General features: G+C 46.4%; 1 protein-coding gene across 1 annotated transcript in view; it reads left to right on the forward strand.

Annotated features, from left to right (window-relative positions):
* The window catches only part of LOC126998306 (metalloprotease TIKI1-like), a 126,421-nt gene that overhangs the window by 54,397 nt on the left and 50,478 nt on the right, over nucleotides 1-21,546 (forward strand). Inside the window, exon 4 of the mRNA XM_050859793.1 lies at nucleotides 16,380-16,576. Within this exon, the coding sequence (XP_050715750.1) occupies nucleotides 16,380-16,576 (197 nt within the window). The remainder of the gene's footprint in view (nucleotides 1-16,379; nucleotides 16,577-21,546) is intronic.

Raw genomic sequence — 21,546 nt, forward strand, 5'->3', positions numbered from 1 at the left:
AGTACACGTGCCAAATTTGGGCGTGAAATTTGGTTAACCTGCGATAAATTATAATACGGGAGATAGGTGAGAGCGGGGAGCAGGTGAGGTTGTAACAGAGAGAACGGTTGACCTGATACTTGAGAGCTGAACGAGGCTTAACGAGTGAGGGAGGGAGAGAGGGAGGTGGAAGGGGAGGAAAAGGTAGACGGGAGATACGTATAGAAAGGGAGGGTATGAGTGTTGGAAGGGAGGAAAGATCTAAATAAGGAGGACAGTGGAATGAGAGTAGAGGGTGAGGCATAAGGGAGAGGGGGATGCTGGATGGAGAACGGAGAACTGGAACGAAGGAGAAAAAAAAGGAAGAGTAAAAAGAGGAGGAGGAGGAAGGGGGGAAGAGAGAAATTGCGATGAACGAAAATGAGGAAGAGAGGAGAAGAAAAAGGATGAAGAAGAAAATAAAGAAAAAGATAAGAAGGAATACATGGAGGAAGAGAACGAGAACACGGCGAGGAGGAGGAAGAGGAGAAGGAGGAGGAGGAGGAAAATGATAAGAGCAAGAACGTAGTGGAGATGAAAGAGTGAGAGAAAAACGTGAAGGAGGACAAGGAGGCGAAGGATAAGGAGGAAAAGGATGAAGACGAGAACGAGAACGAGAAGGAAGAGGGAGAGAAAGAAGAACGAGGGGGACGAGGACGAGGAGGCGAAGGATAAGGAGGAAAAGGATGAAGACGAGAACGAGAACGAGAAGGAAAAGGGAGATAAAAACGAGGGGGACGAGGACTAGGACGAACAGGAGAAAGAGCAGGACGACGAAGAGAAGGAGGAAGTGGAAGAGACGATCGTTAGTTCTCCCTTTGCATGGCCTGTTCACAGTGAGTTCTGGCGGCAATCACGCGCGGCAAAGCGATGGATGCCGACTTTCATCTCGGGGTTAGTCCGCCTCGGTGAGTGCCGGCGCGAGAGAGCGGGAGACTGGGGGAGGGAGTGTAGGCAAAGAGGGAGGGAGAAAGGGAGTGTAGGCAGGGAGAGAGGGAGAAAGGGAGTACAGGGAGACAACTGGATGAATAAAGCTTGAACCGGAGACAGACAGAGGGAGAGGCACATCCAAACACACACACACACACACACACACACACACACACACACACACACACAAGGGAGGGGGCGGGGAAGGTTAACAGGAAGCGTGGCCGTGACTGGCACTCGCGTTCGCTCCTCGTCGCTCTGTTTGTCTTCCTTTGTCCTCCCGAATCACCGCGTCGGGCAGCAAGAGGAGGCGGATCACAGGAGCGGAACACTGGCAGAAAGTCAAGGGGGAAAACACGACTGATAGGAAAAAGTGAGAATTAGAAGAAAAAAATGTTAGGGTCAGTTTGTTTTAAGATGAGATTTGCACCTTGAGAGTGTTCAATCATGCAAGAAAAAAATGAGTGTGTTAAATGGAAAAATGCAATGAAACGTTTGTGTAGGAATAGCTTTTACTTAATATTGCGCCTCTACCATGAATTTGCTTGCTAATATTTGCATCTAGACTTGGATCGATGTTTATTATTAATCGAGAAACACGAATTTCAGTTTATATCTGCAGACAAAAATAGGCAATATGGATCATACGTATTCTGTAATCACGGTGGTCAAATGCATATCCCAGGTTGGGCTCTTTCAGTACGGCACATCATGTAAATTATGACGATCATGCCACCACCTTATAACCCGGGCGTTGGAACCTCCTAAAACTGAAAGCATAGGCCTCTAAAGTAATGCCTGCTGAAAAATTTACCCGGAGTACAGGAGACAAGGCGAGTAGCTTTATCGTTGAGATCTAGTTGTCCAAACCACTGAAGAGTAGAAATTTGAAAGGTGCACAGAATAACATAGCTAGTTAAACCATTCCATTCCTGAGGTTTGCGGGAAGCCCTTCAGGAAGACTGAATACCTGTGCGGCTAACGACCCTCCCCCAACCTCGTCCACGACCCACAGTGAACCGGGAATTGCAAAGAGGACAAACAACAACAATAACAACTTGCCAATGGGGAAAAGCTAACAAGGTTTTGCGTGGCGCAGGACTGCCCGCCTCACCCGGCCCTCATTTCAACATTAGCGCGAGACTTACGACATTGCCGGGACTCTTAGGCCAAATTTACGATGTCTGAGTCCCTCGCACGTAGAAAAGTCAACCCAGTGAAGGAGAGAGCCAACAACCTCTGCCATCCGCGAAATTGCTCCTTACGATGTTTTTGGAGTCTTAATTGTAACGTTACAGCTTACAGAACCCTTTCTTAATCCTGTTATTATTCCTCCTCCTCCTCCTCCTCCTCCTCCTCTTCCTCCTCTTCCTCCTCCTCCTCCTCCTCCTCCTGCTCCTCCTTTTCCTCCTCCTCCTCCTCCTCCTCCTTCTCCTCCTTCTTCATGTCACTCTTTGCTCCATGTCGCTCTTTTCCCGTATCCTCGTCTTCCTCCTCCTCCTCCTCCTCCTCCTCCTCCTCCTCCTCCTCCTCCTCTTCTTTCATGTCACCCATCTCCCCCTCCTCCATGTCCTTCTCCTCCTCGATGTCACCCTCCTCCCTGTCATCCATGTCACTCTTCGTCTCCTCCTCCTCCTCCTCCTCCTCCACCTCCCTCCCTCGACCCACCCAGACCAAAGCCTAGACTCGGGAACCTAATGGGAGACTGGACCAAGGGGACGGCATGTGTGTGTGTGTGTGTGTGTGTGTGTGTGTGTGTGTGTGTGTGTGTGTGTGTGTGTGTGTGTGTGAGGGCCAGGGGCGTGAGCGGGGCCTAATAGAGCCATTACTGGGTTACGGCGGCTTAATGTATGCGCGGGAAGGGCGACGAGCGACTCAGGGAAGTGGCTGACGGGTGCGTGAGGGGAGGGAGGGGGGAGCGAGGGAGGAAAAGGGAGTAAGGGAAGTAGGGGGAGGAGAAAGGGGGGAGGGGAAGTCGAGAGGGCCTGAGGGTGCTACGTGTGTGTGTGTGTGTGTGTGTGTGTGTGGGTGGGTGGGTGTGGGTGTGTTAAGATTGCATGCTGTTTGTTTTATGAGTAAGATTTTTTTTATTTGTTTTCTTATTCGTTTTTATTTAATCTATCGTTCCTTAAGATTTCCTCCCCTCTCCTTCCCCTCCTCTTCATCCTTCTTCTCTTCCTCTTCTCCTCCTCCTCCTCCTCCTCCTCCTCCTCTCCACCGGAAGTAACAAATCTCACCTGCGTATACAGATTAATTAGCACGGGGCAGGTGGTAAACGTACCCAAACAAACAGACTGACAAACAAACAGTAATACGTACTCAGGCGGAGGGAAAGGGAAGCAGAGAGTAATGGATAAAAAAAGAAGAAAAAAAGATAGGATTAGATGGAAGAAGGAAAGGAAGGAGTCATTATAGGGAACTGGGAAGGTCAAGGGGAGGAAAGACGAAGGGAGGGAGAGAAGAGGAGGGGAGAAAGGGAGAGAAGGGGGAAGAGGGAGGAAAGTGAAGTGCCTCTGCGTGTTTTTTTGTGTTGTTTGAGTTTGTTGTTGTTTAGAGTCGAAAGAGAGAGAGAGAGAGAGAGAGAGAGAGAGAGAGAGAGAGAGAGAGAGAGAGAGAGAGAGAGAGAGAGAGAGAGCGAACATTGCATAGTGGTGTCTTGTGTGTGTGTGTGTGTGTGTGTGTGTGTGTGTGTGTGTGTGTGTGCGCGCGTTTCTTGGCTTCATCAATTTTGTTTTAAGATTACACAGGAAATTTTCGTTCAATTTTTTGTAGACAAGAAACGAACAGTAATTACCTTCGTTAGTTTGTCTGTTTGCTTAGTTTTCATAAGCTGCACTTAAGCCCTTGTTATGTCTCTCCCTCCTCCTCCTCCTCCTCCTCCTCCTCCTCCTCCTCCTTGACGTTGATGGCCGAGAAACGTGTTCATTTTGTGTTCATGGGAGAGAAGGAGAGAGAGAGAGAGAGAGAGAGAGAGAGAGAGAGAGAGAGAGAGAGAGAGAGAGAGAGGAAAGAATAGAGGAAGAGAGAAGATAAGGATAGAACAGAGAGAGAGAGAGAGAGAGAGAGAGAGAGAGAGAGTCAGGATGCCGGGGAGCAGATAAGGAATGTATAAGGGTTGTGAGGGAGGAACAGATGGACGGATTAAGGAGTAGAAAGGGGGCGGTAAATGAGGGATAAACGGAGGATTATTATGTGATCCGAGCGTCATAAAAGTGGTGTTGGATCCCTCTCTGTGTCCTTCCTTCCCTCCTTTTATCCTTCCTTCATTATGTCCTTTCTTCCATTATTCCTTCCTTTCTTCTGTCCTTTCTCCTTGCGTTTCTTCATTCTTTCGTTCCTACTCTTCCCACTTTCTTCAGTCATTCACTATCTTTGTTTTTCCTTCCCTTCCTAGTGCCTTTCTTTTTTCCTCCGACCTTCCTAATTATCCTTCCTTCCTTCCTGAATTCTTCTTTCCTATCTTCCTTTTCTCCTTTCTTCTTTCTTTCATTTCCTTTTTCCCTTTTTCATTCCTCCCTTCATCAGTTCATTCTTTCTTCTTCCCTTCCATCCCTCCTTCCTTTATTACTTTCTCTATTATTTCCTGTTTTTTCCTTCCTTCCTTTATTTTTTTTTCCTTTCTTTCATCCGTTCTTCCTTAATTTAGATATGTCCTGGTTTCTTCATCCCCACTTTTCTTCATTTGTTCATTCCTTCGTTTATTCATACTTCCAATTTGTCATTCTTTTCATTTTTCATATATTTCTGGGAGTCGTTGCAAAATAATGGATTAGATGACAAGGAAAGGGAAAGAAAGGCAGTATGGAGGGACAGGAGGGAGGGAAGGGAGGATGGAAAACTGGAAAAAAGGAGGAAAGGAAGCGCGTCAGGTAAGGGAAGGAAGGGAGGAAGGGAGGAAAGTGAGAGGTTGTAAGTAAAAATTGTACGAAAAACTCTCGCCCTTAGCTTCTTTTGCTTGTTCCATTTGCATACGTTCCTTCTTTACCTCCGTCCTTCCTTCATTCATTCCTTTTCTCCTCCCCTCTTCCTTCCTTCCTTCCTTCCTTTTCTCCTCTCCTCTTCCTTCCTTCCTTCATTCATTCCTTTTCTCCTCCCCTCTTCCTTCCTTCCTTCCTTCCTTTTCTCCTCCCCTCTTCCTTCCTTCATTCCTTTTCTCCTCTCCTCTTCCTTCCTTCCTTCCTTCCTTCCTTTTCTCCTCTCCTCTTCCTTCCTTCCCTCCTTCCTTTTCTCCTCCCCTCTTCCTTCCTTCCTTCCTTTTTTCCTCCCCGCTTCCTTCCTTCCTCCTTCCTTCCTTCCTTCCTTCCTTCCTTCTTCCTTTCCTTCCTTCCTTCCTTCCTTTTATCCTCCCCACATCCATCCTTCCTTCCTTCCTCCTTTACTTCCTTCTTTCATTCGGTTGTTCGTTTCTACATCCTTCCACGTTCATCATATTTATTTTATTTTCCTCTTTTTTATTCATTTGCTTTCCCTTGACATATTTTTCCCTCTACATGTCTTCCCTCACTCTTTTCTTTTCATTTTATCTTTTCTTAATTTTATCTTTTCTCAATTTTATCTTTTTTTAATTGTTTTATCTATTTTTTCGTTGTTGTTGTTGTTATTGTTGTTTTATTTTATCCTTCTTCTACTATCACTTCGTTTTCTTTTCTTCTTCTTTTTCATCTTCCATTGGCTCCTCCTCCTCATTCTCCTCCTCCTCCTCCTCCACCTCCTCCTCCTCCTCCTCCACCTCCTCCTGCTAAGTGGTGTCCTCCGGGTGTCCACATCAAGGTTAATGGCCTCCCCTACCCCCCCACTCCCCTTTTTCCCCTTCCTCTCCCTCCCTTCCCCGTTCCCCTGCGTTCACTCAACCTTTTTCCTTCCCCTAATCCCCCTGTCTCTACCCCTCCTCCTCCTCCTCCTCCTCCTCCTCCTCCTCCATTCTTCGGCAGGCTTAAAGGCTCACATATGCAGATGAAGACATTACCTGTGCCGTCTTACCTGTAATTATAACAGGACCGTCATTTGGGGAGAGTTGCTGCCCCTCACACCCTCGCCACACGCCGGGGAGGGGGGTGGGGAGAAGGAAGAGGAGGAGGAGGAGGAGGAGGAGGAGGAGGGAGGGGAGACGTAAGAGGTATGTAAGTGTCGGGAGTGTAAGAAATGTCGTAAATTTTGAGGTATGAGGGAGAATGAGAGGTGCTGGGAAGGTGAGGAATGTGTGGAGAGAGAGAGAGAGAGAGAGAGAGAGAGAGAGAGAGAGAGAGAGGGGCAGGTGATCAAGGAGCCATCCATCTCGCTAACTGACACCTGCCGCGGCCTGTGTCACGGTAATTACACGAACGATACCTGATCACACGCGAGAGGCCGACCCCGCCCTCTTACACGCCTTAGCCTCGCATATTAAAGTTTATTGTTGGGTGACGGCCTTTGATGAGGGTCTGCTCGTGAAAGGGCATGCACTCGCAGCCATGGATCGTTAGATCAATATAGATTTATCAAACACGCTAAAAGAATTGTTGACGAATGGAAGAGGCTTGGCAGTCGTGTGGTGAATTTCAGTGTGATAGGCACACTATTATTAATAGGTAAGGTAAATTCATTAATAGGGAAGTAATTGTATTGTAAAGGTTTTCATTGATAAGATAAGAAATACAGCTGGAGCTCCTCCCCTGAAGGTGTAATGAGAGCGACGGTCACTAAAGGGTGTCTCGCTCCCCGGGAGTGTGGCTCACGGTGTGGCTCGCGGCCTGCGCCGCGGGTCACTGGTGAGTGTGTTACCAGGCAGCGTAGTAAAGCAAGACAATTTACACAACGGCAGCACAGATGGCCGTGGCGTCCATGAAGGGATCAGTCTCTACGGACCAGTCATCACTGGTCATCATTACGAAGGCTGCCCATGCATCATCATCCTCATCGGTGATGGCGGCCACCAATTCGGCGGATGGGCATGGATCATCAGCCTCCACGGACCATTCATCACGGGTCGCCATGTCAAAGGCTGCCCACGAATCATCAGCCTCATCAGACCAGTCATCACTGGTCATCATTTCGAAGGCTGCCCATGCTTCATCAGCCTCATCGGTGATGGCGGTCACCAATTCGGCGGATGCCCATGGATCATCAGCCTCCACGGACCAGTCATCACGGGTCATTGCTTCAAAGGCTTCCCATGAATCATCAGCCTCGACCCTAGCAGCGGTCTCCAAGTCTGGGGCTGCCCATGAATCATCAGCCTCCACGGACCAGTCATCATGGGTCGTCACTTCAAAGGCTGCCCATGAATCATCAGCCTCGACCCTAGCAGCGGAGGTCTCCAAGTCTGGGGCTGCCCATGAATCATCAGCCTCCACGGACCAGTCATCATGGGTCGTCACTTCAAAGGCTGCCCATGCATCAGCCTCATCAGACCAGACATCACTGGTCATCACTTCAGAGACTGGCCATGGATCATCAGCCTCCACGGACCAGTCATCACGGGTCATTGCTTCAAAGGCTGCCCATGAATCACCAGCCTCGACCCTTGCAGCGGAGGTCACCAAGTCTGGGGCTGCCCATGAATCATCAGCCTCCACGGACCAGTCATCATGGGTCGTCACTTCAAAGGCTGCCCATGAATCATCAGCCTCGACCCTAGCAGCGGAGGTCTCCAAGTCTGGGGCTGCCCATGAATCATCAGCCTCCACGGACCAGTCATCATGGGTCGTCACTTCAAAGGCTGCCCATGCATCAGCCTCATCAGACCAGACATCACTGGTCATCACTTCAGAGACTGGCCATGGATCATCAGCCTCCACGGACCAGTCATCACGGGTCATTGCTTCAAAGGCTGCCCATGAATCACCAGCCTCGACCCTTGCAGCGGAGGTCACCAAGTCTGGGGCTGCCCATGAATCATCAGCCTCCACGGACCAGTCATCATGGGTCGTCACTTCAAAGGCTGCCCATGAATCATCAGCCTCCACGGACCAATCATCATGGGTCGTCACTTCAAAGGCTGCCCTTGCATCAGCCTCGTCGGTCCTGGTCACCCCGTCAGTGGCCGCACGCGGTGCAGGGCTCACCGCCCGGACAGGTTCGCCACACCGCCTCCCGTTGCACCGGAGGTTGGTGAAGGCAGGCCCGTCGTCACAGAAAAGAGAGAAGTGGAGGCCGCTGGTGTTGTCCAGCAGCCAGGCTAGCGGCATGGAAGAGGTGAAGACTGGCTTCCGGAGCGAGGCGCATTGCACCCTGACGGCCGCGTTGCCGTCTTTCCTGCACAGCTTCGCCAAGGGCACACGCAGCTCACCCTCGGCGTGGCAGCCTCGAATACCCGCGACGCAAGACCAGCCCTCCACGGGGAGCTTGACTGAGGCGACCGCACGCCTCCTCTTCAGGCAGCAGGTGGAGTCCTTGCACGAGAACTTGATGGAGTCCACCAGAGAGGAGCCTCGCTCCAGGGTTACCCACACGTTGAATATCTGTCGAGATGCAGAGTGTCCCATCGTTGTTTCGATGTGTATATAAAAAAATATCCGAATATTGAGGAAATTGGTGTTAGGTTAAAAGGAACTGCTATGTCCATGAAGACTGACTGGCCTCTGGCAGATTCTTTCCGTTATAATCTTGCCTAGTCGGCTGAGTAGTGCAGTTCTCGCGTCGGATGGCGGGTGACAGGGCGGCAGCAACACGCTTCTTCATGTTGTTTAATAAGTATAAACAAAATAAAGGAAAATTAAAATTGTCCAGGTGGAAAAAATAATTACACACACACACACACACACACACACACACACACACACACACACACACACACACACTGGCGAGGCGGTGACTGAGTGGTTAACGTGCCGGTCCCGCATTCCCCGCGTCGTGGATGACGTGAGTTTGAATCCGCCGCTACCACCTGTGATTTTTCGGTCACTGCCGAGTGGCGTAAGACTACCCACATGCTGTCCTGAAGACCACCCATCAACCCGGACTCTGGAGGAACTGTCAAAGGGAAATCAAGAATGAGCTCAGGGGGCATCATGAGCCAAGAATAGAGGGCGCCACTATAAACACTTGCCTGGGCCACGGCGGGCTCGAGCCGACCACCAGCCCCCAAACAAAGCCTACCGGCACCATAGGCCAAGATGTAAAATAAATAAATAAATAAATAAATAAAGGTAGTAGCAGTAGTAGTAGTAGTTTTCTTGTATTGTATTCTAATGTATTTAAAAAGGTGTAATGTACAGTATGACCAATTTGCACTCTCTGGAAAGGCGGACGATGCGAGTAGACTTCATTAACACTAACTAACTTACCTTCAATCTTTACCCTCATTCACCTTGAGTTCCACCCATAGTTTACCTTCTTTCTTTTCACCTTTGCTCTGACTCTCTATGCGCTCTTTGCCCAACCTAATTCATTCTTTGTTCTGGCCTTTAATACTACCCCTTAGCCTTACCCTGTCTCACCCTTCGTTGTTCCTTATTTTTCCTTATTTTTTTTTATTTCTCTTCATCATCTTGTTCTTGTTCTTTTCCTTTTTCTCTTTCTTTTTCTTCTTCTTCTTCTTCTTCTTCTTCTTCTTCTTCTTCTTCTTCTTCTTCGTCTTCTTCTTCTTCTTTCTTCCCATCCCACCCGCAGATCCGCCCTTCACCACCCTTAGTTAATTTCAATTCCATATGATATTCTCTCACTCATGTACAGACTATTTTTATATCATTTCCTTTTATTTAATGAGTCAAAAAACTTATTTCTTGTCAAAAGCCATCACAGTTCAGACGCTTATAATGCCGGTTAGCAATGTCATTTTTCTTCCTCAATTCACGCACATATTAATTTCGTATGATTTTCTTTTTAATAAACAAGTAAAAAAAATGGTTCAAGGTTACAAGCCCACTCAGTCAAATCGCTAATAATACTGTTTAGCGTTAGCATTTAATATTCCTCAGTTCATACACACAATATGTTAGTGTAATTTTCCTCTTAATCAAACACGTAAAAAAAGAGGTATCTGGTTAATAGCCCTCTCCGTTAAACCCTTGATAATACAGTTTAACTGAAGCATTTTACTTTTTTACCAATCTGTCTCTCTAATCCAAGGTGAAGATCAGCAGGTAACACACAGGTGCTCGGTGGAAGGCGGGGTGGAGACGTAGACAACTGGATGACTGTGGGAAGGGATTAACTAGAGAACGAGATGAGAGGATGACTGTCTACGGGGAGAAACAGATAACTAGCTGACTGGGTGACTGTGAATGGCTTAACTCGACAACTGGGAGACTGGATAAATGTGTGGGGGGTTAACTAGACAGCTGACTGACCGGATAAACGTGTGGGGGGTTAACTAGACAGCTGACTGACTGGATAAATGTGTGGGGGGTTAACTAGACAGCTGACTGACTGGATAAATGTGTGGGGGGTTAACTAGACAGCTGACTGACTGGATAAATGTGTGGGGGGTTAACTAGACAGCTGACTGACTGGATAAATGTGTGGGGGGTTAACTAGACAGCTGACTGACCGGATGTCCGTGTGTCGGGTAACTATATAGCCGGCTGACTGCATGACTGTGTGGGGGAGAGTTAACTAGACAACTGGCTGACTGGATGACTGTAGGTGAGTGGGAGGGTTAATTGGACAACTGGCTGACTGTAAGCATGGATGACTAATTCCCTGCGTGCTTGGTTTAGTGGTTTATTGACTGACTGGATGACTGTACGTTTGGAGGGTTAACTGGATGCCCAGTCGCCTTGGTGCAGAATTTGATGGATGACTGAATGACTACGTGTAGGGGGGTTGAATGGATGACTAACTGTGCGGATGCTTGATTTCGATGATGACTGACAGATTGGATGAGTGTCTGTGCGTGCGTGCGTGCGTGCGTGGGGTTGTTGGTAACACTGCTACACTGCAACTCCAAACTGATGGAAATTGTTGGTAATGATACAACACGAGGCTGCTCTTTTTATTTACATTCCCATTGATTGTTGACCGCCGCCAGAGCAAAACTTTCCGCCCCTGTAACGCCGCGTAATTATGGTTTTTAGCCAATGAATGAGAGCTTGCAATTAGGTGGTGGAAAGATGGAGGGAGAAAAAAAAAAAGAGGTAAAGACAAAAGCTTCATTCATTGGTTAAAGAGAGATCGCGTGTGTATGTGAGAAGAGAGAGAGAGAGAGAGAGAGAGAGAGAGAGAGAGAGAGAGAGAGAGAGAGAGAGAGAGAGAGAGAGAGAGAGAGAGAGAGAGAACGACCGTAAATTACTTTTTTTTTTTTTTTTTTTTTACAGCAAAGGAGAAAGCTCAAGGCACAAAAAGTAAACATTAATAAAAAAAGCCTGCTACTCGCTGCTCCTAAAAGAATAAAAAGAGGTGGACGAAAGATAAGTCAGTTTCGGGAGGATAGGTGTCCTGATACCCTCCTCTTGAAAGAGTTCAAGTCGTAGGCAGGAGGAAATACAGATGAAGGAAGATTGTTCCAGAGTTTACCAGCGTGAGGGATGAAAGAGTGAAGATGCTGGTTAACTCTTGCATAAGGGATTTGGACAGTATAGGGATGATCTTGAGAAGAAAGTCGAGTGCAGTGAGGCCGCAGGGGGGGAGGCATGCAGTTAGCAAGTTCAGAAGAGCAGTCAGCGTGGAAATATCGATAGAAGATAGAAAGAGAGGCAACATTGCGGCGGAATTTAAGAGGTAGAAGACTATCAGTATGAGGAGGAGAGCTGATGAGACGAAGAGCCTTTGCCTCCACTCTGTCCAGAAGAGCTGTGGGAGCCCCCCCCCACATGAGATGCATACTCCATACGAGGGCGGACAAGGCCCCTGTATATGGACAGCAACTGTGCAGGGGAGAAGAACTGGCGGAGACGGTGCAGAACGCCCAGCCTCGAGGAAGCTGATTTAGTAAGAGATGAGATATGAAGTTTCCAGTTGACTAGTTTTAGAACCACAAATAGTAAGCAATAATTACTCATTCAACTCTCTCTCTCTCTCTCTCTCTCTCTCTCTCTCTCTCTCACACACACACACACTTCCCCTGGGTCCTTTCGGAAGTGTTCAGTCTCACGGTGACGCCCCGCCCGAAGCACGGATGCCAGCGGGAGAGGAGGAAGAGGAGGAGGAGGTTTAGGAGAAGGAGAAGGAGAAGGAAGTTTAGGAGAAGGAGGAGAAGGAGAAGGAGAAGGAAGTTTAGGAGAAGGAGGAGGAGAAGGAAGTTTAGGAGAAGGAGGAGGGGAAGGAAGTTTAGGAGAAGGAGGAGGAGAAGAAAGAGAAATAGGAATGAAAGAAGAGAAAAACGAAAAGAAAAAGGAGAAGAAGAAGAAAATAAATAAATAAACTATAAAACGCTTGAACAATGATAAGCAGACAAAAGATTGAATGTAAACAAAAGAGGAAGAGGAAGACGTTAAGTGAGAGGGTGGAAAAAAAAAGGAAAAATTATAACAGTAGTAGTAGTAGTAGTAGTAGTAGTAGTAGTAGTAGTAGTTGTAGTAGTAATAGTAGCAGTGCTGGTGATGGTAAAAAATAAAATGAAATAGCAGTGCGAAAGAAATCGTTTGCCTGAAGACTTGCAAGGACAATATATCTTACGTGTGTCAGGCAAGAAGGAAGAGGGAACGCGGGGTAGAAGAAGAAGGAAGAAGGGAGAAAAGGAAGGGGGGAGGGACGGACGGGCGAATGGAATGAGGGAGGAGGAGGAGGAGAGAGGAAGGGAAGTAGTGAGAGGGAGGATTGGAAGGGAGGCAAGGAGGTAAGGAGGAATTAAATGTAGGATGATGGAAAAACGACGAAGAAAAAAAGAGAAAGTGTAAAGGATAAGGAGATAAGAAAACCAAAGAAAATAAGAAAAGAAAAGAGGCAAGAAAAGTGGGTGAAGACGAAAAGAAGGAGAATAAAATAATAACAAGGAAAAGAAAGCCCGAACTAGGAAGGAAGAAAGGAAAGTGAGGATGGAGAGGGCATCGGACTGATATCCCTCCCTCTCTCTCCCCCTTCTTCATATCCCCTCTCTGTTCCAGCCTCCTCCTCCTCCTCCTCCTCCTCCTCCGCCTCCTCCTCCTCCTTCTCCCCCACTCGCTCAGGTAGTTAATCAAGGGAGACGAACGAGAGTCGGCCGAGGAAGACAGTGTGAGTGAGTGTAGTGCGAAGATTGATTCACGTAAGGGGGGGAGGGGTGAGAGAGAGAGAGAGAGAGAGAGAGAGAGAGAGAGAGAGAGAGAGAGAGAGAGAGAGAGAGAGAGAGAGAGAGAGAGAGAGAGAGAGAGAGAGAGAGAGTGGCGGGAGGGAGAGAAAGAAGCAGACACACAGACAGACAAGCAGACAGACAGACAAAGACAGATACAGGCAGATAGAACATACAGCAAAACAGACAAACAAGAAACAAACAAAGAACAAACAACAAAAGAGACAGACAGGCAGACAGACAAACAAACGCACATACAGCCAGACAAAAGGACAGACGACAAGCGAGACAGAGACAGACAGCCAAAGAGAAACAGACAGACAGACATACAGACAGACTGACAAAGGGTGCAACAGATAAAGTATTGCAGAGAGAGAGAGAGAGAGAGAGAGAGAGAGAGAGAGAGAGAGAGAGAGAGAGAGAGAGAGAGAGAGAGAGAGAGAGAGAGAGAGAGAGGCGGGGAGGGGCGGGGCGGGTCTCAGGTGAAGCGGGCCAGGTATGTGAACAATAAGCGTTTAATTGAAATTCGCGAATCGAGTGTGAGAGAACAATGACTGCCGGTGTTATTGATGACTCTCTCTCTCTCTCTCTCTCTCTCTGCCCGTGTGTGGGTGTGTGTATGGGTGTGGGAGTGGGGTGGGGGTGGGGGGTGGGGGTGGAGTGTATGGGTGTGGTGTGTTGGTGTGTGGGTGTATGGGTGTGGGTGATGGTGTTGGTGTGGGTGGGGGTGGGGGTGGGTGTTGGTGTGCGTCTGTGTGGGTGTGGGTGGGTGGGTGGGTGGATGGGTGTGGGTGGGTGATGGTGTGTGGGTGAATGGGTGTGGGTGGGTGGGTGTGTAAAACTGAGCCGAGGACCTTCACATAAATAAACAAATGGAAAGAAGACAACTAGTGACGAAACCATGAATGAATAAATAAAGCATAAAAGAAATAAACTGCCGTGGAGAGAGAGAGAGAGAGAGAGAGAGAGAGAGAGAGAGAGAGAGAGAGAGAGAGAGAGAGAGAGAGAGAGAGAGAGAGAGACACACACACACACACACACACACACACACACACACAGAATGGACGAACCGGATAACTGGGAAAAAGAAAAGAAAAATTTAGTGGGATTAAATAATCAACGAAAAGCGAAGGAATGGGTGGAAATATGTATCAAAATTCATTCGTATACGTATAAAGAAAGAATTTAATACTAGATAAAACCAAGTAAGAAAGGAGGTTTAAAACAGGACATCGGATGATACAAGTAAAGTGAAGGATAACAGCAAAAGAAGAAAAATATTTAGGATAGCGGAAAAAAAGCAAAGAAAGATAACACTTGGGCAAGAAAAAACAAGCAAGGAAGAAAACAAGCAAACATGTAAGGCGAGGAATGCAAGGGTTGGGCAACGTCTGACAGCGGGGTGATTGACGTGTGTGTGTGTGTGTGTGTGTGTGTGTGTGTGTGTGTGTGTGTTAGAGAGAGAGAGAGAGAGAGAGAGAGAGAGAGAGAGAGAGAGAGAGAGAGAGAGAGAGAGAGAGAGGAATATCTACATCACTTCTCATTCTTTAAGCTGTAGCAACATATATTGAAAGTAACAAAGAAAAGAATTAACCTAGATATGATAATGAAATATATATGGGCGTGTACAGAAGAAGAGCACTAGACAGATGAATCAAATAGCAAGAGTTCGATGTACTTACAGATGGAATAATAATTAGATGTAAAAAAAAAGAATAAAAAGAATAGCTATCCTCCCTAAGAGCAGTGAGGCTTGTTCTGTGACACGACTTTTTAGGGCCACTGTACATCGCAGCGGATTATATGCATATCTTAACACCTGTGATGTATGCCCTCTCACACATGATTTACCGCTCTCTCTCTCGCAAGACTATAACAAAATAATTATAATGAAGGTAGATTGCTTATTTTAGTGATATGCAGCTTGGGCTTGGCTTGATGTATGTTTACGGTGGAGATATTTTACCACTCTTATCTCTGTCTCTATATTATAATGTGTTTTTTAGCATGCATGAGCTGTTGTTGCTGCATGCTAAAAAAAATAAGTTATGACAATATTTCAAGTATCATCTACGTAGGTGCAGCGTTTATTATAAGTGGCTATTTTATCTTCTTTATTTTTATTTATTTGTTCGTTTATTTGTCCCCTGAGCTGAGATTCTGTTTGTTTGTTGTGCTTGTGTTTGTTACCCATGTAGGTTTCCCATGACATGACATATAAAAAAGATAATATTTGTTCTTAGGTTACCCCAACTTTTTATCGTTTTTTTTATTTTTTATATCCCTTAACCTTCCTCCTATACGGCGTTTGTGTTTGTTTATTGTATTTGTGTGCGTGTGTGTTCGTTCGTTATGTGTATAGTTTTCCCTTGACATGACATATAGAGAGAGAAAACATGTGCTTAGGTTACGTCACCCTCCACATTAAGATTAGTTTGTTTGCATTCTTCAGGTGTTGCATAAATTAATTAGCGTTTCGACCTTGCGGTTCCTCGTTATTGCTGTATGTTACCTGCCGCGCCAATTACTTGTGAAGACCCTTGTTAAGGAGTCAGTATGTGCGCGCCTCGATGTATAAATGGATTCTCCTCGCGTGTTAAGCCCCACTAATCAGGCCATTATGCGCGGCTACCTGTACTGGGCAGGTGATCCGTGTCCTCACCTTTGTCCCCGCCTCGTTCACAGGTAGTCGTCGTCGGGTGGTTTACGTGCTCCCCTCCGCTACTCCTGTCTACATGCATTAATAGGGCCACCTGCATACCTTGTTTTCTTTTATGGGTGTGTGCGAGTTTGTGTGTGTGTGTGTATGTGTGTGTGTGTGTGTGTGTGTGTGTGTGTGTGTGTGTGTGTGTGTGTGTGTGTGTGTGTGTGTGTGTGTGTGTGTGTGTGTGTGTGAAAGGATTTTGTTTGTTGCTCTGTTTTTGGTGTCGTGATGGATTCGTGTTTAGAAGGATTATATATTTCCGTTTGCATATTTGGCTATCTGATTGCTGCCTTTATTTCTTACTGTCTGTATGGCTATCGTTCCCTACCTGCCTCTCTATTTCATTATTATTATTATTATTATTATTATTATTATTATTATTATTATTATGTAACTATTATCACTATTTTTATCATTATTGCTATTTATCTCCTCAGTATCAATATAATTACCACCACCACTACTGCTACTACCACTACTACTACCACTACTACTAATACTAATACTACTACTACTGCTATTCAACCCTTTCATCAACACTCACCACCTGTCCAACCACACAACCCATCCAGCTAACCAACCCTTCGTCTCCCCCAACAGGTAACTGGGAGAGGAAACGGCCGGTGTGGGTGATGCTGATGGTGAACAGCCTGACGGAGAGCGACATCCGGAGCCGCGGGGTACCGGTGCTTGATCTGTACTTGGCGCAGGAGGCGGAGCGGCTCACCAAGCAGACCGGCGCCGTGGAGCATGTGGAGGAGCAGTGCGTCCCCCTCAACGGCCTCAACTTCTCGCAGGTGGGTTGGCGAGGGTGGTGAGGGTAAGGGGGGGGGGGAGGGGACCGTTGTAGGGTGTATGTATTAGGCCAGCCAAGGACGGTGACTCTAGGGGGTTGGGTTGGGCTGGGTATTGTTTGGTTTGTTTGTTTTATTTGTTGTTTGTTGTAGTTATTTTTGTTGCTGTTGTTGTCGTTCTTTTTCTTCCTGTTTTTTCTTCTTGTTATTATGTTTGTTCTTGTTCTTGTTTTTTGTTTTTATTCGTCTTTTTCTTCTTCCTGTTCTTTTTGTTCTTATCCTTCTCCTCCTTTTTTTTTCTTTTTTCTTGTTTTCTTCTTTTTTCTTCTTTTTCTTCGTCTTTTTTTCTCTTATTATTATTATTATTATTAGTAGTAGTAGTAGTAGTAATAGTAGTAGTAGTAGTAGTAGTAGTAGTAGTGGTAGTATCGTCATCATACAACTACATTTATGGGGTTCCAGTATTGTTGTGTCTGGTTTATGTTCATCTTTTCCGTGTGTGATGTTAATCCAGTCTCAGTGAAGCAGAAGCATTTTAGTTGTGGCGGTGTATTTTTTTTTTTTTACTTGTTCATATTGTGTTTAGTGTGGGGCGAGGCGCAGAGTCAGTTATTGTCCAACTGTCAAGATTTGCAAGTGTCCTTTTTCTTACTCTTTTTCCTTTTTTTTTCTTGTTATGTAAGGTTACAGCTAACACAAATAACCATCGTCAGTCACTTAGAACGTTAGATTTTTGCAGACTCGCAATATCGAGTTCTTTTTTTTTCTTGCAGCTAAGTGTATTGTTAATAAGTTGTAATCTTTTAATATAAGTGCTTGGCTTTGGAACCTTAGATAGCACCGATTGCTGTACGACTTGAGTCATCGTTAAACATTTGTAGTTTGCAAGTGTAAGCATCAGGAGCTGGTTGGCACGGTGAAAACCTGCCGTATATATTTTGGGGTCTGTTTATATCAATCCTTGGGCGTTTCAGTGATCAAAGCTGCATTATATTCGGAGGGTCTTAAAAAGTGAAGTAGTTATCTAGGAGGAAGCCTTATGTGAATAGGAACGTAATAGTAAAGAGCAAAACATACCTTCGACTGTAGCAGGTATGTGTAACCAAGCCATATGCGGATGTTAATAGAAAAGACTAAAATATAACACACCTTCGACTGTCGGAATAGGCCAGTAAACTATGCGAGTATCCTGCAAGAAGCCAAGCCAAACCCCGCCCCGCCCTCATGTCAAGAGCACGGAGAGATGCGCCTTGCTGCACGCCCGGCCGAAGAACCTGTGCCCGTGTGTGTGTGTGTGTGTGTGTGTGTGTTATGTTAAGAGGCAAACCAAGGACCCCGCCAAAAAAAAAGGCTCGCAGCATGTTCCTACTACAAAGAAATCGGTTGCCAGAAAGGATATTTTATGTGTGTGAATGTGTATGTGTGTGTGTGTGTGTGTGTGTGTGTGTGTAGCGGCTGTCTAACGCCAACACCGCCGTCACATCAAAGCTAAACGACGCACGCATATTTCACGCCTGGGAACGGCAGCTCAACATATAAAGAATAAAAAAACTTTGATCATAAATACAAACTTCAACCACCGCCGTTTTTCTTGGACCAAAAACTAACGAGACATTTTCTTTACTTTCTTTTATACTGCTTCGTTTTTCCGCTTTTACACTGTGAGGAGCTGTGATTCTAGGCAGTCAAGTCCAAATCAGAGGAAGGACGGAGAGGACGAAGAAAAGAGAGAGAAGTGGAAAAGGGAGGAGAAAGAGGGGAAAGAGTAGGTGGGGGATGAATAGCTCAGATGAAGGAATAAGTGACCATGAATAAGAGAGAGTAAACGAAGGAAGGAGAGGTGTAACTTAGGACAAAGTGACCACGGATATATAGAGAGAGGGAAAAAAAATGAAGGACGGAGAGCTCTAATCTGAGACTATATTATTGAGCAGGCGTAGAGAGGGAAAAAGAAACGGAAGGAATATAGACCAGGGATGTAGAAAGGGAAGTAGAGGAAGGAGAGTTCAGACATCGGACTGAGCAGGGAAAATGAGAAGGGAAGAAAAGAGTGAGAAGATAGCTTTGATGTGGGACTAAGTGAGCGGGGATAGAGAGCGGGGAAACCAGGTTGGTAAAGAGGCGGTGGGAGGAATGATTGAGCAAGGATTGAGGATGGGGAGAAAGGAGTGGGCGGGGGGTGGGGGGGAGATGAGGATTGAGTGAACAAGAATAAAGGATGAGGAGGAAGGAGTAGTCGTAGGGAAAGTGACATGAACAAGTATAGAGACCGGGGAGGAAGGAGTAGTCGTAGGGAAAGTGACATGAACAAGTATAGAGACCGGGGAAAAAGGAGTCGGCGTTGGGAAAGTGACATGAACAAGTATAGAGACCGGGGAGGAAGGAGTAGTCGTAGGGAAAGTGACATGAACAAGTATAGAGACCGGGGAGGAAGGAGTAGTCGTAGGGAAAGTGACATGAACAAGTAAAGGAACCGGGGAGAAAGGAGTAGGCGGAGGGAAGGGGAGGTAAGGGAGGAGTGAGGGGAGAGCGGGGTTAGAGGGCGGGGCGGGGGGGGGGGGGGGGCGAGAGTCAGACCCAGAGGGAGGCTGCGGAGGGGGTCACCAGAAGACGTCTTGCAGCAACCAACTCGTCCTTGATATTATTTTTGTTTTTGTTTTTTGTTTTGTTTTTTGTTTTTTTGGCGCGAAGAGTTGCCGATTGTGTGAGTGTTTATGTGGCGCTGCTCTTAGGTGTGTGTGTGTGTGTGTGTGTGTGTGTGTGTGTGTGTGTGTGTGTATTTTTATGTCATTTAACTACGTTTTATTAATGTAAGTGAAACAAAATTACTCTCTCTCTCTCTCTCACTGGTTTACCTCTGTTGGTTTATTTGTCTTCCCAGAGAGTTCCCTCCCTCATCTTGCCACCCACAGCGCCTCCTCCTCCTCCTCCTCCTCCTCCTCCTGTTACTCCTCGATCTCTTCCTCCTTCAACCTTTCGCCTTCTCATTGCCTTTTTATACTTTACTCTTTAAATAATTATTTTCATCTTCTTCTTCCTCTTATTTTTTCTTATTACTTAAATGAGAGTTAATACTTTGATTTTACTTAACTGGCTGTTTCCTTAAATTATTTGTTCTTTTTCTTCCTCATTCATTTCTCCTTGCTCAGTGTTCCCTCTCTTATCCTTCTTCTTCTTCTTCTTCCTCCTCTTCCTCCTCCTCTTGCATGTCCTCGTCCTCATTCTTCTCATCCTCTTCGTCCCTTTCAAGCAAGGCGACGTAATAAAGACATTGGCAGGAGGTTTTTTTTTTTTTAACCGAGTCATCCGCCACTGAAAATATCTTCCTTCAGACGTAGTAGGTGTGAAAACCATCAACTTTAAAATCGAATCAAACGCTTATTTTTTACATCAGGAGTAAATTGAACGTACACACTGAAGCGCTGACATCTATTCTGCAGGCTTAAAGTGACTGTCGGGTAGATTAAATCACCAGAGAGAGCAGCCTTGTTATCGTATCGAGCCAGTAAGCTCTCTGTTGTCTGCATTTCCATGTTTCTCTTGTTTCCATTTTCTTCTGCTCCTTTTCTTGCCTCCTCCTCTACCTCCCCCCCTTTTCCTCCTCCTCCTCCACCTGCTACTGCTCCTTTCTTTCTCCCACTTCTATTACTGCTTCTTTTCTTGTCTCCTCCTCCTCCTCCTCCTCCTCTTCCTCCTCCTCCTCCTGGGTAATGATGCGTACAGCGGATATGTGCATCGGAAGGCCGGCCATCAGCCCCACGTCGCGGGGGCCGGCGCCAGGAGGGAAGGGTCCGACGCTGCCTTACCCTCTTCCTCTTCTTCCTCCTTCTGCTCCTCCTCTTCCAACTACGCACCCAACTCCTCCTCCTCTTCCTACCGCTTCCATTCCTACTATGCAGCCAACTCCTCCTCCTCTTCCTGCTTCTCTTCTTACTACTCAGCCAGCTAATCCTCCTCCTCTTCTTCTGCTCCTTCTGTTCTTTCTACTTCGCTGCCAAATTCACTTCCTCTTCCCCCTCCTGCTTTTCCTCTTCCTACTACGCAGCCAAGTCCTCCTGCTCCTCCCACTACTATACCTCTCCTCTTCGAAATCAGCTCATCTTCCTCCTCTTTCTCCTACTTCTCCTCTTGTTTCTACGCAGGCAACTTACCTTCCTCCTCTTAGTTTAGTCCTACTTCCTCTTATTTTCCTTTTCTTTCCCTTGCTTCATCAACTTAATCTTTTTTTAACTGCTTGTTCTCCCTTTTCTTCTTTTTCTTCCCCATTCTCCTTTTCCTTTTCTTTCATATAAGTGACCCCAAGGGATTTTTTTGAGGATGAGAAAAGAAAGTCGTGGAGAGAATAGGACCTTTAAAATCAGACACAGGTTAGCTTATTGACAACACAGAGGGCATCGGTAAAATACTGAACGACTCTTTCCTTCCAGTCGTTGCGCAGGAAGATCAAGAGACACTTTCAGAATGGGATTAGATTCTTGGAAGTAAGGATGAGATGAGGGATGGTAAGAAATTATATAAGGTTACAGTGTCCCTTCCTCTGCTACAGTGCTTTCTCCTTTTCTATATTATTCCCTCCTCTCGCATTGTCTTCTCTCTTAACTACCACGACCACTAATACTACGACTAACACCACCACCACGACAACTATCACTACCACCACCGCCCTGCAACCGCTACCACCGTCATTACAACCACCATCACACCACTACCACCACCGCCCTGCAACCGCTACCACCGACATTACAAACACCATCACACCACTACCACCATCTCCTAGCATGTCCACTTAACCACTAGCACCACTAATACTACAACTATCATGCCCACCAACACCACTACCACAGCTACCACCCTACCATCACCATCACCACCATCACTACCACAACCACCACCATCCCGAGCATGTACTCTCAACCAGCATCACCACCAATACTACTACTAATACCCTTGACTAATACCACCACCTCTACCAC

This window comes from Eriocheir sinensis, chromosome 14 (genome assembly GCF_024679095.1).
Source record: "Eriocheir sinensis breed Jianghai 21 chromosome 14, ASM2467909v1, whole genome shotgun sequence".
NCBI classification, from domain to species: domain Eukaryota; kingdom Metazoa; phylum Arthropoda; class Malacostraca; order Decapoda; family Varunidae; genus Eriocheir; species Eriocheir sinensis.